Genomic DNA, 18,371 nt, shown 5'->3' on the forward strand with positions numbered 1-18,371 from the left:
AGAAAGAAAGCAGGAAATAACCCTGAGTTTTTTGCAGCAAGGAACCTCCGGTAAGATATTGGGGGTGGAGTATCAACCCTAATCCTTTTTTGACTGGCGTTCTTCCTCAGGGGTTCCTAAGGATTCTTTATGCCTGCTTCCTCCAATTCTGATCTGCCCTGTACTCTGTCTAAATCAATCCCTCTGCTTCATGCAAACAATACGGTATATATAAGAATTAGGGGAAGCCGGCAGGAAGAATCCCTGAGACCTCGTTAAAAGGCCACCAGAAAGATTTTGGGACAATGGGAGATCAACCCTAACCCGTTGTTGTTTTTTTTTCGAACTTCGACCTTAAATCTTCTGATTTGAGAGGCTTCTTGTACAGCACTCCTAAGACCCTTACCACTCATTTTGTTTTTGTCTGTTCAACTTCTCTAGTCCTATAAAGCTTTCTATTTCTTACCAAATATTTTTAACACAAGATGTTTGTGATTTTAATTGTTAGCTACTCTAAGTAGGAAAATTCCAACTCTCTAAGGACGCAAGACACGTATTCACTGTGTCCAGACATCCGCTTGAAGAATAACTATTTTGTCAGAAGAGAAGAATTGTCTATTACCCCACCCCCCCATAATCCGGGTCATTCATATATTTTACCGCTTTTTAATGTTTTGGGATCTTTGGTGTTAAAAATTTAATTGAACTGTGTGTGACTAGCAGCATGTAATGATTATTATTATTATTATTATTATTATTATTATTATTAATAAGAAGTTTTGTTTTCTTTTTAAATTTATATATGGTATTACTCCAACCCATTTACTCCTGACCACAGTCCATCCTGTCCCCCCTATGGTTCTTCGACAGTGGTACTTAATCTAGAATTCTGATAAAAGGCTTAACTTTGCATAAAACTTTTAGAGTAAAGTGTTACTAACTTAGCCACTAAATTAGACTTAATGAACTTACATTTGATTACATTTTAAACAAATACATTAGAATTTTTGTACTCCGGGACTCAATGGGCCAGCAGTCCTGGTTATTCAGTCCCAATGCGAAATTGCCAGGAAATCACTGATGAATGAAGCTGGTGCATAGGCAAGCAAGAAAACTTGGGCAGACCAATCTCTTTCTACACAGCCTGCTTGGAGGACCAGTGTAGAAGAACTTGGGCGGTGAGGGGCATGGGACCTGAAGCACATAGCATGAAGATAAAGGGGTCCTGGGTGAGAACTTTTCTGCTCTGTCTTCAGGCCTTGCTCTTGAGGTCCATTGTTCTTCCCCGGTTAAACTGCCAACTGAGGCAGATTCCAGTGGCATTTTTGGGTTTTCCTAGGGATTTTCTAAAACGCAATACATAAATGTATATTAGTCTTTTTAATAAAATATTGAACTTCTAGACCCTGAGGAGTAAAAGGGTTGAATGCCATTGAAGTAGGTGTAGTCTAACCATTCACTGTGTTGTACTTGCACACAATACTAACCGCTTGTTGTCACTTTTTTTCTTTACGTCTTGACACTTTGTAGCATGCTGATGGGGAAATCTCAGAGCCTGTTGTAACACCTGAGGTATATTAACTTCATTAAAACGTCTTGTCTTATTAATGAAAATTTGTCTAAAAGGTTGTCGTTTTCAAAATAACTATTTACAATCACACTTGTCTGTTTTGTGCAGTTGGTCACCTTCATCGTACTAATAATTCAAACCACAAAAATAACAGGTGTCATGTTTTACAGTATCGTCAAATATAGTAATTTTTACAGCAGGGATAAGTTTTTGTTGCCACAATTGGTGTAAATAGGATGGATGCCCCTGTATGAAATAAAATACCCCCGCCTCTGTGGCCAGTGCACCCACTGGGGCTTCTCCTGCTGATCAGAGGACAAAGGTAGGAGGGGTAGGCTTTGGAAACCATTGGTATCCCATTTGTTGATTCCCAGTTCAAGAACCACCAGTTGGTACTTTGGGGCATCCTTTCCCCAGCAGTGGCCTACATTAATGGCAATTACAGTTCTAGTTACACTATTTTAGAACAAAATTTGATGCAAATATCACCAGAATATTGTAATTTTTGGGTTTTAAGATCACACAAACAGCTTAAAAGAGATAAAACTGTTTTATAGACTGTTTATCTGCCTCGTGCCTGAGGGGGTTAAGCATGACAGAGGGATTTTTTTTGGTATTCTTTGAATTACTGAGTCATACTCCGCAACCCCCCCCCCCCCCCCCAGGAACCTTCACTAGGTATAACAGAGTGTATCAATTTTGCCCGGTGCGTTCCTTTGAAAGCGCAATAAATCTAGAATATTGTAATTTGTAGATAAGAACACATTGCTCATCATCGTCCTGTGATTTCAGTATTGCTTGTCTACTGAAGAGCCTTGTTTTATTAATGACTGTTTTTACCATTTTATTACCATTTTACTGCGGATTGTAAAAATAAAAACAAGACCGGGTCCTGATAGGGTCTGAAGCGACCACGATTGTGGCTATGCCCAGGATTGGCTGGAGAATGCACCAACCAACCTCTTCTCCCCTCCCCACATCTTCCTTAGCTGGAGCCTCCAACTTCTGGGATTGGGCATGTACTCTTAAGGTGGCTGAACTTGTCGGCAGGTTCGGTTGACCACCTAATGTGTATGGGGGGCCTCCCGACTCTCCCCAGACTACAGATTTCGAGGAGAGAAGGTTCGGGCAGTTGGATTGCAGCAAGCCGGATGTTCTTGTTCTCCGGGGAGATAAGCTGCTGCCAGAGATTTCTGGCAGCAGCTTATTCCCCTCTCCACATTCAGAATACATGCATGAGTGGTCATGTATAGGGAGGGGGGGGGGGGTTAAGGTATATCTGTCGGCAAAATTAGCCTGGCCAACAGATATCTAATGTATATGGGCAGCCTTATATTGGCGTGCAAGCCTACCAAAACTGTGCCATGACCACACTTCCACCTGACCAGAAACGGAGGACTCCATATAATGATGATTTGGGGGTGGGGTGGATGAATATATTCTCCAACCAAAACTGAGCTTTACATTTTTTGATAACCGGTATTACTATCACTGTTAAACCGCGTACCAACTAGGTTACCGGATCCTTGCCCTTTTGTCGACATACGTGCCTGGATAAGACTTGTGTATTAGAATTAAATGTTATATTCTCTAGAGCTGTTGGGGTTTTTTTGGACAGGGATTTTGGTAGACTGCCATTATTAGACTGTTGAAATGTATTTTTTTGAAGCGTCTGTCTGTCACCTCTTCTAAATTCCATATTCATTTGTTCACATCAGAATAAAGCAGATCCTAGATACCAGACCTTACCGGGAAAACTGTCTCGCACCACTCCAAATGGGTCACATGATGGCTACAGAAAACCTGCATCCCAGAATGCTTTGCACATAAATAGTGAAACAAATGGAATGCAGAGCTTGTGTAAGTGTCAGACTTGATTATGTAACTTTTGCAATATTATACCTGCAGCAATCTTTTTTCATAGGCACCATGTAAAGTTCATGGCACCAGTTACCTATAAATCCATTCCAACTGGTAATGGACAATCCCCATGTCTAAAGACGATCATTATTAAATAGAATCGAGATGGCCGTTATTAGTCTTGAGAGGGGGAGAGAAATCCACTGATGCTTGCTCACACTTGGTCTAATTCCGCCTATGGACAGGGGATCACTTGGCAGGTTTGGTTATAATATAGTTGCAACCTTCCATAGAGCTTAAACTGGGGAGCTTCTGGGTGACATATCTACTGTAGGTTTCCATGATTTACTAGAGATCTGGATATGACACCTGCTGTGGTGCCTGGTGGACTTCCCCTGAGGACTAGTACTTCCTATCCACGGTGGTCGTGTGAGGAAAAACTACTGCCAGTCCCAATGCTGGTGGCAAGGTTCTAGGTGAGGCCTCATGCACACGACCATGCAGTATTAACGGTCCGTAAAAACTGCATGGCCTGTCCGTGCAATATCATCCGCATTTGCGGACTGTGCTCACATTAATAAGTATAGGAGCACGGTCCGTAAATGTGAAAAATAGGACATGTCCTATTATTTGCGGCTCATTTCTACGGCCTGGACACACACACACGTAAATATACGGGAAGGTGTCCGTGGCCGATATAAATGAATGTGTCAATATTTTATCTGCAATTACGAATCTGTAATTGTGGACAAAAACTACGCTCGTGTGCATGAGGCCTTATAGATTTTTCTTTTTTTAACCAGTGGTTTTAAGGGTTAGGTAGAAGACCGGGAGACGACTTAATCTCCCTACTGGAGGTCTGTTTTAATTCTGTTGCTTTATAATGTAATGAAAGGACTATTACTTTATTACTATGCTCCACTGATGTCCTAGGACAATACCAGTATCTTCAGTCAATAAAAAGTTCTTTGTCGTTGATGCTAGACCTGGTAAAGCCCGGCATCCATCTCTGTTATCTTTGAGCTTCACGTGTCTGGACTTCACCTCCTTTCGGTTTCTGAAATTTTACATTTTGCTTTTTGTTTTGTTATGTTTGCTTTTGTGGGATTGATTTGAAGATATCAGCAGAAGTGCCAGTGCCCCAGTAATAGGTATTGTACCGGTGATGGCTAGCACGGCATGCGTGTGACATGTTTCCTACCTCAAGGGGCATCATTGGTTGCCTTTGATGCCACCTTCAATCTTTAGTAGAGTTTTCTCCAAGTTTAGACATTGTGTGCTCATATCAATTACATTTATAACTGGTTGCTTCTGTCATGGATGGCTCGAAGGTTGGGTTCAGCTAGATTCAATGTCGAACTTGGGTTTCTTGGAGTTGCCAGAAGAAACGTTTCTGAGGGCCCAACCCTCCATCTATACAGAACATGTGCACGTTCACTTTTAATTGCATCATAATCTTTCTTGTCATCATTGCACACACAGGACATATTATCAATCATCTAATGGGTTATTTGTGAATCAACCTATAAGGGCCTGTACACATCTGTTTTAGAGGCTTCATTAGTGTCCTCCATCACCGATCCGATCCAAAATACCGGAAACAATAGCACACCATGACGGAAACCCGACCGAACCCTTTAAAGTCAAGACCTGCTCTGTTTAATGTACAGGGTATCTATATACAGATAATGCGGAGTATTTATACTATTGCGCACGACACGTGAGGCGCTCATCGCGGTCAATCCGTATACAATGTCAAGGAACCGGCGCTTCCGGTATTTTCGTTGTTCTGCTTCTCTGACGGAGCAGAGCAACAGAAACACAGACGCAGATGTGGACAGGCCCTAAGAAATAGACCCTAGAGGCAAGTGATTGGCTCCAAATGGGTTGTCTACTGCTTTTGGGACCATTAATGTTTCAGAGCCTGGGCCCACAAGAGGACCCTCTTGTTGGCCAGTCCATCCCTAGCTAGATAAATAAAAATTGATTGTGAATTTTCAAGGAGAATGTGCATGATATTTGTTTGGTGTGATTATCTGGGTGTAGAAACGTGCACATGACTCACTGCCCCATTTATCAAAACTGTCCAATAGAAAAACTGTTGCCCGTAGCAACCAATCACAGTGCACCTTTCATTTTACCAGAGGAGTTTAAGAAATGAAAGCTGAATTCTGATTGGTTGCTATGGGCAACGAGACAAATTTTCCTCATAGACGGTTTTTATAAATGAGGCCTACTTTACAAATAAAAAAAAAAGCACTGTTACAGCATGTAGTAACGGAGAGTGGATGAGGGGGGGCACAGTTAGAGATTCCTCTGTCATTATGTACTAGTAACACAAGGCATCCTTTAAAGGGGTATTCCTTGAATCGACAATTATCACATATCCACAGGTCTAGCATGTGCCCGCCGCTCCATTCAATGTCTGTGGAACTGCAGGAAACAGCCGAGCGCTGTACTCTGCTGTTTTCCTAATTTCTATAGACTTTGAATGGAGCGTCAGCGCGCATACTCAACCACCGCGCCATTCAATGTCTTCCTCACTGCAGTCGATCGAAGGACTCCGGCTGGATTGCAGCAGCTGGAAAATAAGTTTTTCTCTGCTTTGGATTATTTGTGGGTGGTAACTTAGTTGCCACTCACGGAGAGTAAGTTGGAAAAACATATTTCTAAAATATTATTGTGACTGGTATCTTTGCGCTCCTTCCTCTTTTTTTCCCTATACTATCACTGTGGTCGAGGAAGAGCAGGAGGTTCGGGACCTCCATTTTTACAGTCGTTGGGAATCCCAGTGGTGGGGCCCCCAAAGTTCAAACAATTATTACCTATAGGTGATGATTGTCAATTCTGGGAATAACGCTTTAGGAGTTTATGGAGAATAACATAAGACAACCTGTAACTGAAAAGCTTTCTAGTGCCAGTTATACTACTTATCTCCTTGGGTGAGCACAAAGAAAACTGCAGGACTGTATGGAAATGAGAACAGAAATGGCAAACTTTTTTTTTTTTTTTTTTTACTCCCATTTCCAGACTGCGATAGTGTAGGGTGTGCCCCGAACCCACTTATGTGTACACGTTAAGCACTTAATGTTATGTATTGCAACTGTCTTTGTATAAGGCCTTATTCACACGAACGTGTTTAACATCCGGGATATGCGCGTGAAAATCACGCGCGTCGCACGGACCTATGTTAGTCAATGGGGCCGTTCAGACAGTCCGTGATTTTCACGCAGCTTGTGTCCGCTGCGTAAAACTCACGACATGTCCTATACTTTGCAGTTTTTCGCGCATCACGCACCCATTGAAGTCAATGGGTGCGTGAAAATCACGCACGGTACACGGACGCACTTCCGTGTGTCGCGCGTGATTCGCGCAACAGTAGATAAAGAAATGAAGGAAAAAATAAAAGCACTTCCTTTATTTCTTTTTCTAAACATCAAAACCGCGTGTCATAAGGATGGCATATGCGTGAAAATCACTCAGCCACGCACCATTCACTGATGACACACAGAACTGCAACGCGCGCTGCCTTTTTTTTGCGTCCGCAAAACGCACACGTTCGTGTGACTAAGGCCTTAGAAGAACAGGTTCTCTTCCATAGAGCACTAAATATTTTGTTCGGACAGGACTCTGTAAAGGCACATTAGGGTCAGAGGTCAGTTATTGCCTGCGGCCCCTTTAGTATTGCTCCTTAAAATATTTTTTTTTTTAAAAATGGAGACGGAAAGTGGGTCTGTCCCCTATAACCCTCACTAAGAGTAGCAGGATATAGGTCCTTTTGCGGGAGTTGTCCTTTTATTTAAATATGTTACTATAAAAGCTCGGGCATGCTCCCTGCTTGCAGTGTGCTATAAGTCCGGCATATTCTTGTGCCCACTGACTGCCATGTCTTCTCCTGCCACCTTACGGCAGAATGACACATCTTCTCTATGTATGCTAATACAGGGCCAGGTATCGATCAGCAGTAGGAGGATATGAGCAGGGGGTTCAAAAGCCTAAATATAGTGGTCTCCTACTGCCTCCAGAGGATTTAATATGCAGTCGTATACTTTTGCGCTTGGCACCATTTTTAGGACCCTTGGGCCATAACCCAGATTGTGGTTCAGTATGAATTACATTATAATAGAGCCTCCGTTTAGTGCAAAGCAGTTCTAAGGACTAGTGAAAAGTCGTCAGTATACAACTCTGCATCTGGAAATGAATAGCTGCGCCATTCTATGTTCCTGGCAATTACCTTAGATCCGGTTTCTTAGTCCATGCTATAATATATGGTTAACATGCACGGCCTGTTTTTTCTATCGGCAGGACAATTCCAGGGCCTAGGGAGGGTTTTATCGGTAACGTCTATAATATATTTTACATTTTGACCATGTATTCTATTAAACAGGTGAAACCGAAAACAACCTGGACATCACATTCAATGACTTGTCTTCAGGAGGGACTGAATCCGGGCCACACTCTCCGCTCTCTCCTGAGGGCAAGAAGAGCCCAAAGGGCATCAAAAAGTTTTGGGGAAAGTAAGGTCCCATATTTTTCTGTGCCTTACTTTTTATGGTCCATTTTTTATTATACATTGAAGACAGTATCGTAGTATAGTTCTTAAAGGGGTCGTCTGAAATTTGGAAAAAGTGTCTGCTTTTTTTCAGAAACTACAGCACTCCTGTCCATGTGCTGTGTCTTAAATTGCAGTTCCAGTGAATGTGGCTAAGCTGCAATACCAGGCACAGACCATGAACGTGAGTGGCGCTGTTTCTAGAAAAAATAAAATAGACCCGTTTCCTAATCCTGGACAACCTCTTCTGGAGTCTATTAGATATAGAGTTTATGGGAGCATACCCAAAATGCACATCATTCGATTTCCTGCTGAATATAATATATATTGACATACTATTCTTATTTTTTTCATATACTTTACTTTTTCCGTATTGGTAGTTTCTGTATAAACAGTCCTTCTGACATATGTTCTATGGTTTGTGTGAACAGGGCATAACAATCAGTCATTTGCAGGCAGAAAAAAATCTGCCTCAGATTTTGAGCAGCCTGTGCATTTTTCGCCTGCGGCCATTGAAGCTAATGCAAGGACCGCGGGCAAGATACGCAGTGAAAAACGCTAAGAAACGAGCGCTGCAGGTTTTTTCTGCCTCCCATTGATTTCAATGTGAGACCAGTGGTTGAACCGTGGCTAAAAGGGGCATGATGCTTTATTTTCCTGCGAGCGACAAAAAGCCATTGGGGGGAGGACCCGCCTATGTCTCCCATTGAAATCAATGAGGAGGGGAATTTTGGACGTTTTTTGGCGCTGATTCCAACGCAGTTTCCACATTAAAATTATTTCCAAAAAACTGTATGAACAGGGTTTTAGAAGGACTCAACACTTCTGCTACCTTTCTTGCAGCCTCATGGCCTTTTTGGAGAATACAGACTGCTATAAAGGGTACCTATATTCTGCTAACCGATTTCAATCTGATTCACTTGCCTTTGGCCTGTTTCCTGTTCTTGTGGGGGGGGGGGGTAGAGGTATTTATGTAGGTCCTTTTATATATAGATATATTAAAGTCGTGCAGTACTGCTGCAGTTGTGTAAAAATGCATTCTCCATTTCAGATTAAGGAGAACCCCCTCAGGAAATTTCAATACAGATGAATTCGGATTGTCTGAATTTAAAAGAGGGGGAATGAGAGCCACAGCAGGACCAAGACTCTCGAGAACAAAGGATCCTCGTAATAAAAATAGGTAATCTGATACAGTATGTGCAGCAAACGCTGTGTTTTCCCATTATATATTGTACTTGGACGCAGTGAGACAACCTGTCCCCTATCGGTCTCCCCCGAGACTTTCCAATACCACAACATTAAGAAAAATGTACAGAGAAATTTATAGTCCAGTGGTGAGGATCAGCCGCCATCTTCCTTCCCCTAGCAGCCTGGAGTGGAAGGGCATGTGGCTCCTATTGGTCTAAATGAGTAAGACCGAATGATCTCCGAGAGCGTGAAGATCTCGTTTTTGACCCGCTGTCCACAGCCTATGACTATGTATGCATGGCCGGTGCTCATAGTGTATGGACCCCAAATACAGCCAAGTCCCTCAGGACATACATAGAGGACCTGGAGCCCCCTAGCACAGATAGAAATAAGACCCTTTACAGGGCTGCTTGGCACCACCACACACTCTAACGGTCCTGTTGTCCCCATCCCATTTTCGAGTACCTTGTTTGATAACATTGCATGACCTGTAGGGGCCACATCCATGTTTAGGTTCTGACCTTTCAATAAAATGGGAGCTAGACTGGAATGGGCCCACTCTATACCCATATGGGCTGCCACTATGGCCCTTGATCGCTTGTATCTTGTACTATTTTTAATTTCCAGGCAGTCGTCTTGATCAATAAGGCCTCGTCCAGGCATATTCTCATGAGAAGATAAATATAAGTTATTTATATGTCTTATATTATAATTGTAGAATATTTTATTTTCGCAGTGATTATAACGCTCCTTTTGCTCAGTGGAGTAATGAGCAGGTCTGTAATTGGCTGGAAGACTTTGGTTTAGGACAATATGTCATATTTGCCCGGCAGTGGGTGAGCTCGGGTCACACATTACTAACGGCCACACCTCAGAGCCTGGAAAAGGTGAGAAATCTGGCACTGGTCTAGAAAAACACACCCAATGGGTACATTACAATGCTCAGTCATCATGGGCAAGGCGGCGGTTGGCGTGAGCTACTCGAGAATTGAATCATTTCTTGTTTTTTGTTCTTCTTTACTCCTGAAATAAAGGAACTTGGCATAAAAAATCCGCTGCACAGAAAGAAGCTTCAGCTGGCGATCAGTGCCATCAGCTCCAAAAAAGATGAAAAGTCAGGGCAGCTAGATCACATGTGGGTGACACGTAAGTGGATTTTCTTTTCTAGATTAAAGGGTATGTCTACTTTTGCCACTATTGTTTATTGCTCCAATACAGCTAAAATGAAACCTCAAGCAACTTTGAAAATAGTCTTGATTAAAAATCTAATACCGTTTTGTGTATACAGCTCCTCTGCAGACCTATGCATTCATACATTTTTCAATCTGTCGGATACATTTGGTAGGCCAGAAAAAAGAAACCGATGAAAGGGATTATGACCTACACAGGATTTGTAGTCTGTAACCACGAATAGAGTTGTAGATGCAAAACGGTAGGCGGTTTTTAATCAAGACTATCTGGAAAGCAGTTTCATTTCTAATTTTGGCTGTATAAGGACAATAAAAAAAAATAGTTTTTAAAGGAGGACATGGACTTTATCGTGTAGTTCCACTTATGAGTAGCTGTTTGGGAAATTGACTTTACAGCAAATCTCTTATCTACATGCATGAGATGAAACATATCTGCATGTGGCTGACTCCAGACTACCAGCCTTGGTTTTTGGCAGTCTGTAGTCTGTTAATAGATCTCTATCATTAATATGAGTGGTTGGGTAGTGATGGGAATGTGCATTTCTCACTATCCCTGGCCACTGCATTCATGTATGTATTTCTGGAATTTCCTGTAAAAATCAGTTTCCTAATAATAATATGACAGGTGGCGCTGCACTACACATGGTAATTCCTCTGGTTTTGCTCTGTCTAACACAAAGCCCTTATTATCAGGATGGCTAGACGACATTGGCCTGCCGCAATACAAAGACCAGTTCCTTGAAGCTCGTGTTGATGGGAGAATGCTACAATACTTAACTGTGGTAAGGAGTCCAGGGGAGGGGCAGTGTTATCCCTTTCGCTTTTTGCAGCCTGAGGATTTCCAAAAGGTGACATTGGCGAAAGCCAACGTGTTCAATTCCTCTGCTTGCTGTCAGCGATGCTGCTGGATGTCTCAAGGGCAGAGCTCGTTACAGTGTATCAGAGCTGTTTTGTTACGAGCGCCACAGTAGGATAGTAGGTTTAGAAAGATATAAGTTGAAGCTCAGGGGCCTCTATGTAAAATCGAAAACAGAGCCCCCCACCTACCATGTGCCAATAATAATCCTGGTGTCTTCTTATGTGGCATCAGGGCCTGGATGAGACTACTACGTCTGAGCCTCCTATAACTATACCTTGGATAGGTATGAAAGGGGTTCTCCTAGGCCCTCAATATCAGAAGGGTTGGGGTCCAACTCCTGGCACCCCCGCTGATCAGCTGATTGAAGGGCCACGCTGTTCATCGCCACAGCCTTTTCAGTATTTACAAAGCACAGCACCGTACACATGCTGCGCCTGGGATTGCAGCTCCGTCCCATTCACTTGAATGGCACCAGAACTGCAATCCCAGGTAAAGCTGCTACAGAAGTCTACGGCTCTGTGTCTGTAAACTGGGAAAAGGCGGCAGCGGCGACCAACACTGCGGCCCTATGAATCAGCTGATCGCCGGGGGTGCCAGATCTCTACCCATCTGATATTACGGACCTGTCCTAAGGAGAGGCCATTAATATAAAATGACTGGAGAACCCCTTTAAGCCTCTGAATGAAAACCAGCATGTTTCCATTGACTGGCATCAAGAATAGATCTTGAAATGTTTAGACATTGATAAAAAAAAAACTTAATTTTAGAAAATGTCACAAGTTTTCATTGCATCATGAGTAAGTGTTTTTTTTGTTTTTTTTTTAGTTCCGCTTAAAACTGGAAATGTCAAAATAATGTTAAATATTGGTGAACGTACACTTTAAGTGGAGCACAGTGACCCCTGCTGGTCATATTTATGATAGTTCTGTGGGCAGCACAACTTTTTTGTGAAATTTGTCCTTGCAACAAAGTCTTATAGAACTGCATAATGTGGTTGTATATGACTGTTTCCTTCACTGTATAGCTGCGCCGTACGAGGCTTCTATAGAAGGTTGAATGATAGAACATGTTCGGTCCTATCACTCAAGTACCATTATTTCCAACTGTGATGACGTCGCTGTGGACGACAACTTTCGGTCAGAGTTGCATCAAACTGTATCTTCTAAGGCCTTATTCACACGAGCGTATTTCACGTCCATGTTACGCTCGTTAAAACAACGGACATCACACTAACCTATGCAATTCAATGGGGGCCATTCAGACAGTGTTTTTCACGCAGCGTGTGTCCGCTGCGTGAAACTCACTGCATGTCCTATACCCATTGAAGTCAACGGGTGCGTGAAAATCACAGACGCACATCCATGAGCCATGAGTTTTTCATGCAGCAGTTGCTAAAGAAATGATGAGGGGGAAAAAAAACACCGCCTTCAGTTTATTTTGCTGACGTAAAAAACGCGTGACATACGGATGAGATACGCACGTAAAAACGCAGACACGCACTGTACACGGATGTCACACGGAACTGCAACGCAAGAAAACGCTGCATTTTTTACACGCGCAAAACGGACACGTTCATGTGAATAAGGCCTAAAGTAGTGGTCTTTAACTTGCCGCTCTCCAGCTGTTGCAAAACTGCAATTCCAAGCATGCCATGCAGCGGTCAGGGCATGCTGGGAGTTGTAGTTTTGCAGCAGCTAGGGAGCTGCAGTTTGGAGGCCTCTTGTCTAAACACTGACTGACTGTTTGCACCATGTGAAGTTCTTTTATTGGCAGGGTAAATATTTTGCCTGGCAACATGACCAGTAACCAGGATATGGGGCCACAGGCAAAATCCGATCCTTTCCTCAGAAGGTTCAGAGACAGGTGCTCCGGCGAGGCCCATAAGGAGCCCGTCCCGGGAGTGGAGGAAGCAAAGGCTTAGATCGTCAGTGCTAAAAATGGGATGTGGTAATCCAATAAACTAGTCTGGCGGAGATGAAAAAAAACGTGAGACAGGAAGTGAAAATTCTTCACCGAGTGCTCAGAAAAAAACCCCACTAATCCCTGCCAATAACATTTAAAGGAAAATCATCTTCAGACCAGTTTTATGTAAATATAGTTTAATTCCTGTATAAGGAAAAAGGCAACTTTTAAATATACTTTGTGTTTCAATTCACCACTATTTTCAAGATCTCTGTTTGCTGTCAGTGAATGAAATATTCTTGTTTACATTCAGTGGCTTAAGAATAAAATATCTATCCTAATACAGTGCTAATACTGAGGGTTTCATAAATTGTGTCCAGTTTGGGCAACCCTCTATAAGCTAAACTAATTGATTTGTATAAATTAATTGACTTATTACATTATACCTGCACTGATCCATTGTAGCAAACTATCTGGGCAAGAGAGAGATTGTTGCTGCTAATGTAAAGCTCACAGAAGATTTCATAGACTGGATGCAATTGAAGCAAACTGTCAGTAGTGGGTCTATTCAGATTTTCAGCCTCTGGGTGTAAGCAAGAATGTTCCCATTTACTGACAGCAAGCAGTCTTACCTGTTCAGATGGTTCTAGCATTGCCCTAGTGCAACATTATTATCTCTGAACTATCAGTTAAAGTAGCGATATATGCAACGTTTATATTAGACGGGATGCAATCTTTCTTTCAATATTGGAACAGAGTGGCGAAACGTTGGCTCTCATTGGAGCTGTATACACAAAACGGGAGTTTTTAGTTGTTTTTTGGTTGATAAACTACTATGTCTCTCAATGGGAGTTCAGCTGCCAAAACAAAAAAAAGCATGTGGAAAAGGCAACAAATTGCACAATGTGAACCAAGCCTTACCTTAGACCCTCAGCGAGGTCGGTGTAGATTACCCAGGAAATGTCATGTTAGAGGAGCTGCATGACATGATACTTGTAATGAGGTTATTACGATGAGCGGTGACAGCTGTTGTGGACATAAATATATATATATATAAACCCCGAAATAAAAATGCCCCCTACATTACGGTAAAGTTTATAACCCCTAGTGACCTCATATTATATATAAATGCTTTTTACATTTACTATACATTTTTTACTTTTGCTATATACATCAACACTTTTTGATGTATATAGCAAACTTTTTTTGGGGGGGGGATTGGGAGGCAGCAGTGTCAGTGACATAGATTAGGAGTGGAATGGATCTTTTTGTAGCATAGTCTAATCTATTTAATAGCAGAGCTGAATTTGTCACCTCAGTAGGGAGGAACATAGGCCCCTGCCATTGACTACCTCACCACCTTCTCCGCCTTGGCATACTCTGGTAACCATAAAAAAAATCTACTTATCATGAAATCAACTATTCAGCACTGGGTCCCAGCTGCCATTAACCCCTTCATGGTACCCTGGAATAGAAGTGAGGCAGCACCAAACAATTTTCCAGATAAGTAACTTAAAGTTCCTGGGCCCCAATGCAAAATAGCATACGTAATAGCCTACGCATAATTTGTAATTATTGTGTCATATGCATTTAGCCCCCATCAGGCATTTAACTGTGTCTTTTCTGCACTTTAGTAGGTTTTGTGTAGTCCACAGTACAAAATTACAAACTCAGCTCTGCTACATTGCTATACGCAGCAATGGGAGAGCGCACAACTATGCCTGCCTACATTTAGGACTTGTTTTTCTTTACTGCCCCCCACTTCCCTTTACACAACCATAGACCATAAAATTCTGACTGTCTGCAGTCACCACTAGGGGGAGCTCACTGCATGCATATTTTTACTGTTCCTATTAAAGTCAATGGATGCAATATAAATACATATGCAGAATGCTCCCCCTAGTGGCTGCGGTCTGCAGTCTTTGCAACAGGCTTGCATGTTCTGCTAGGAGTTCAGGAGAGCCCCAGACGTTTGGGCAGAATTTATTTAATAAGAATGTTTTTGTTTCTGGGTCATTCTTCCCATGTAATCTCATCTCTTATTCGTTTTCAGAATGATCTCCTGTTCCTTAAAGTCACAAGTCAGCTGCACCATCTCAGTATTAAATGTGCCATCCACGTACTACACGCAAACAAGTTCAACGCCAACTGTCTGCGGAGGAGACCCGCTGATGAGGTATTACATTACAAATACAACGAGACACCTTAGATATATGGACATATACATGGACTGTACATGATGGATCATCTCTGTTCTCCCTGACAGAATAACATCTCCCCTTCAGAAGTGGTCCAGTGGTCCAACCATAGAGTCATGGAGTGGCTGAGATCTGCGGATCTGGCTGAATATGCACCAAATCTCCGGGGCAGTGGAGTCCACGGCGGCCTTGTTGTAAGACATGCATATAGTATTTATTATCGTCATGTATTCCTATGACAATGGTGTCCCTATTATAGAGGCAGGGCTCATGGTGGGAATAGAACTACTTCTATGGCTTGTCGTGACACTCATAGCTGCTACATGAAGCCGCCACTAGAGGGAGCTCACTGCATACAGATTTATACAGCTCCCATAAAGTGTATAAATCCATTTGCAGTTGGCTCCCTCTATGGGTGAGCATGCAACTAGTTATAGAATTGATCAGTTAGAAAAACGGAGCTGCTCTGCCTGTGTATTTCTCATGCACCTAGATGATGAGGATGAAGAGTGCTATAGGGCCTTTCTGCATAGGATGGTATATGATTCTGTGCTGTAAAGTATATAGTTGTAGGGGGCACAACTGGGAGCCTCTTTATAATGTGAATGTCTTTCAACAGATACTCGAACCCCGGTTTAACTCGGATACCCTCGCCATGCTCTTAAACATTCCGCCCCAGAAGACCCTACTGAGGAGACATTTAACTACAAATTTCAGCTTGCTAATTGGTCCAGAAGCTCAACAAGAAAAACGAGAGATTATGGACTCCACCACTTATACACCCTTGTCTACCACTGCCAAAGTCCGGGTATGTTCAGAGATACTCCAACTCCTATCGACCTGTTAGGCCACATGCACAAAGTGCGTATTACGTGCAGATTTTACTGCAGCATATCCACCGCGTAATACAGTACCAGCAAAATCAATGCGATTTCAAGTAATCTCAACAACGTGCTGCAGATTTTTTTCCGCATGTAAATTGACCTGAGGTGCAGATTTTTAAATCTGTAGCGTGTCCATTAATTTTGCGTTTCCATCTCAGAATTGTATCTGCCATTTTTATTTAAAAAAAAAAAAACGCACTGAAATCTGCACCTGATTCCGCATCAAAATGTAAAATCCGCACCTGAATACGCATATTAAGGGGAAATTCACAAGTTGCGCAAATTCTGCAACAGATTTATTTTGTTGTGGTTTTTACAACGTCTACGCAGTAAAAACTGCTGGAAATCCGCAGGTGCACATATACTTTGCTATAACCAAACGTTTAACACTAAATACGCAGGTAAGGGTATGTTCACACGTAGTCAACAAAAACGTCTGAAAATCCAGAGCTGTTTTCAAGGGAAAACAGACCCTGCTTTTCAGACGTTTTTTTACCAACTCGCATTTTTCGCTGCGTTTTCACAGCGTTTTTTACGTCCGTTTTTGGAGCTGTTTTCATTGGAGTCTATGAGAAAACAGCTCCAAAAACGTCCAAAGAAGTGTCCTGCATATAATGTATATAAGTGTCCTGCATATAATGTATAGAAGTGTCCTGCACTTCTTTTGACGAGGCTGTATTTTTACGCGTCGTCGTTTGACAGCTGTCAAACGACGACGCGTAAATAACAGGTCGTCTGCACAGTACGTCGGCAAACCCATTCAAATGAATGGGCAGATGTTTGCCGACGTATTGGAGCCCTATTTTCAGACGTAAAACGAGGCATAATACGCCTCGTATACGTCTGAAATTTGGCCGTGTGAACATACCCTTAAACTGCTGCGGAAAAAAACGCAGCAATATGAGCAGGAAAACCACACTATTTTGTGCAGATTTCTGTGATAGATTGACCAGTGTTTTTCTAGAGGTTCTGCTGCAGGAAATCTGCAGTACGTATCCTGTGTGTGGGAACATACCCTAAGGCTATGTTCACACGATTAACAAAATACGTCTGAAAATACCGAGCTGTTTTCAAGGGAAAACAGCTCCTGATTTTCAGACGTTTTTTGAGCAACTCGCGTTTTTCACGGCCGTTTTTTAAGCTGTTTTCAATAGAGTCTATGAGAAAACGGCTCCAAAAACGTCCCAAGAAGTGTCTTGCACTTCTTTTGACGAGCCGTCATTTTACGCGCCGTATTTTGACAGCGACGCGTAAAATGACAGCTCGTCTGCACAGAACATCGTAAGACCCATTGAAAGTAATGGCAGATGTTTGCCGACGTATTGGAGCCGTCTCTTCAGGCGTAAAACGCCTCCATTACGTCTGAAAACAGGTCGTGTGCACATACCCTAAGGCTACGTTCCCACAGATCAGATTTGCTGCAGATTTTGCATGCGTTTTTTTTTGTTACCAAATCCAGGAGAGGAGACCTATAAGGCCTTTCTTTTTATATTTTTTCTGTTTAGGTTCCATTCCTGGTTTTGGCTACAAAAATGCATGCAAAGTCTGCAACAAATCTGCACTGTGGGAAGCCAACCTAAGGCCTTATTCACACGAGCTTATTTCACGTCCGTGTTACGTGCGTTAAAACAACGGACGTCACACAGACCCTATGCAATTCGATGGGGCCAATCAGACCGTGTTTTTCACGCAGATTGTGTCCGCTGCGTGAAACTCACTGCATGTCCTATTCTTGGGCGTTTTTTGTGCATCACGCACCCATTGAAGTCACTGGGTGCATGAAAAAAACGGACCGCAATGTCATCCGTGTGCTGTCCGTGTTTTTTACGCACCAGTTTCTAAAGAAATGATGAGGAAAAAATAAACCACCTCCTTCAGTTTTTTCTGCAGACGTAAAAAAAAGGTGTGACATACGGAAGCCATACGCACGTAAAAAACCGCACCAAATAGTGTGTTTTTCCTGCTCATATTGCAGCGAAAACACGTAAATCTCATTCACTTTGCTGCTACTGTAAATGGTGCGGACTTACCGCACAGAATTCTGTTGCGGAAATTTCGCAGCGTTTATGCTACGTGGGAACCCGGCCTAAGGGATTGTCCACACGTACATTTCTGAAGAAAGTAGTCGACTTTCCCGCTGCGGCATTTTTGACTGCAGAAAATGGTGCGTATTTTTCTGCGTTTTTCCC

General features: G+C 42.5%; 1 protein-coding gene across 7 annotated transcripts in view; it reads left to right on the top strand.

The window, feature by feature from the left end:
- The window catches only part of PPFIBP2 (PPFIB scaffold protein 2), a 119,833-nt gene that overhangs the window by 90,724 nt on the left and 10,738 nt on the right, over positions 1 to 18,371 (top strand). For 6 of the 7 annotated variants that reach the window (XM_075837791.1, XM_075837784.1, XM_075837789.1 and 3 more), the window contains 10 exons: positions 1,510 to 1,551; positions 3,268 to 3,409; positions 7,797 to 7,926; positions 9,013 to 9,141; positions 9,886 to 10,036; positions 10,184 to 10,295; positions 11,033 to 11,121; positions 15,154 to 15,276; positions 15,367 to 15,492; positions 15,918 to 16,106. In XM_075837791.1, the coding sequence (XP_075693906.1) occupies positions 1,510 to 1,551; positions 3,268 to 3,409; positions 7,797 to 7,926; positions 9,013 to 9,141; positions 9,886 to 10,036; positions 10,184 to 10,295; positions 11,033 to 11,121; positions 15,154 to 15,276; positions 15,367 to 15,492; positions 15,918 to 16,106 (1,233 nt within the window). The remainder of the gene's footprint in view (positions 1 to 1,509; positions 1,552 to 3,267; positions 3,410 to 7,796; positions 7,927 to 9,012; positions 9,142 to 9,885; positions 10,037 to 10,183; positions 10,296 to 11,032; positions 11,122 to 15,153; positions 15,277 to 15,366; positions 15,493 to 15,917; positions 16,107 to 18,371) is intronic. The other variant, XM_075837786.1, reaches the window with a different exon arrangement.

Source organism: Rhinoderma darwinii, chromosome 9 (genome assembly GCF_050947455.1).
Source record: "Rhinoderma darwinii isolate aRhiDar2 chromosome 9, aRhiDar2.hap1, whole genome shotgun sequence".
Taxonomy (NCBI): domain Eukaryota; kingdom Metazoa; phylum Chordata; class Amphibia; order Anura; family Rhinodermatidae; genus Rhinoderma; species Rhinoderma darwinii.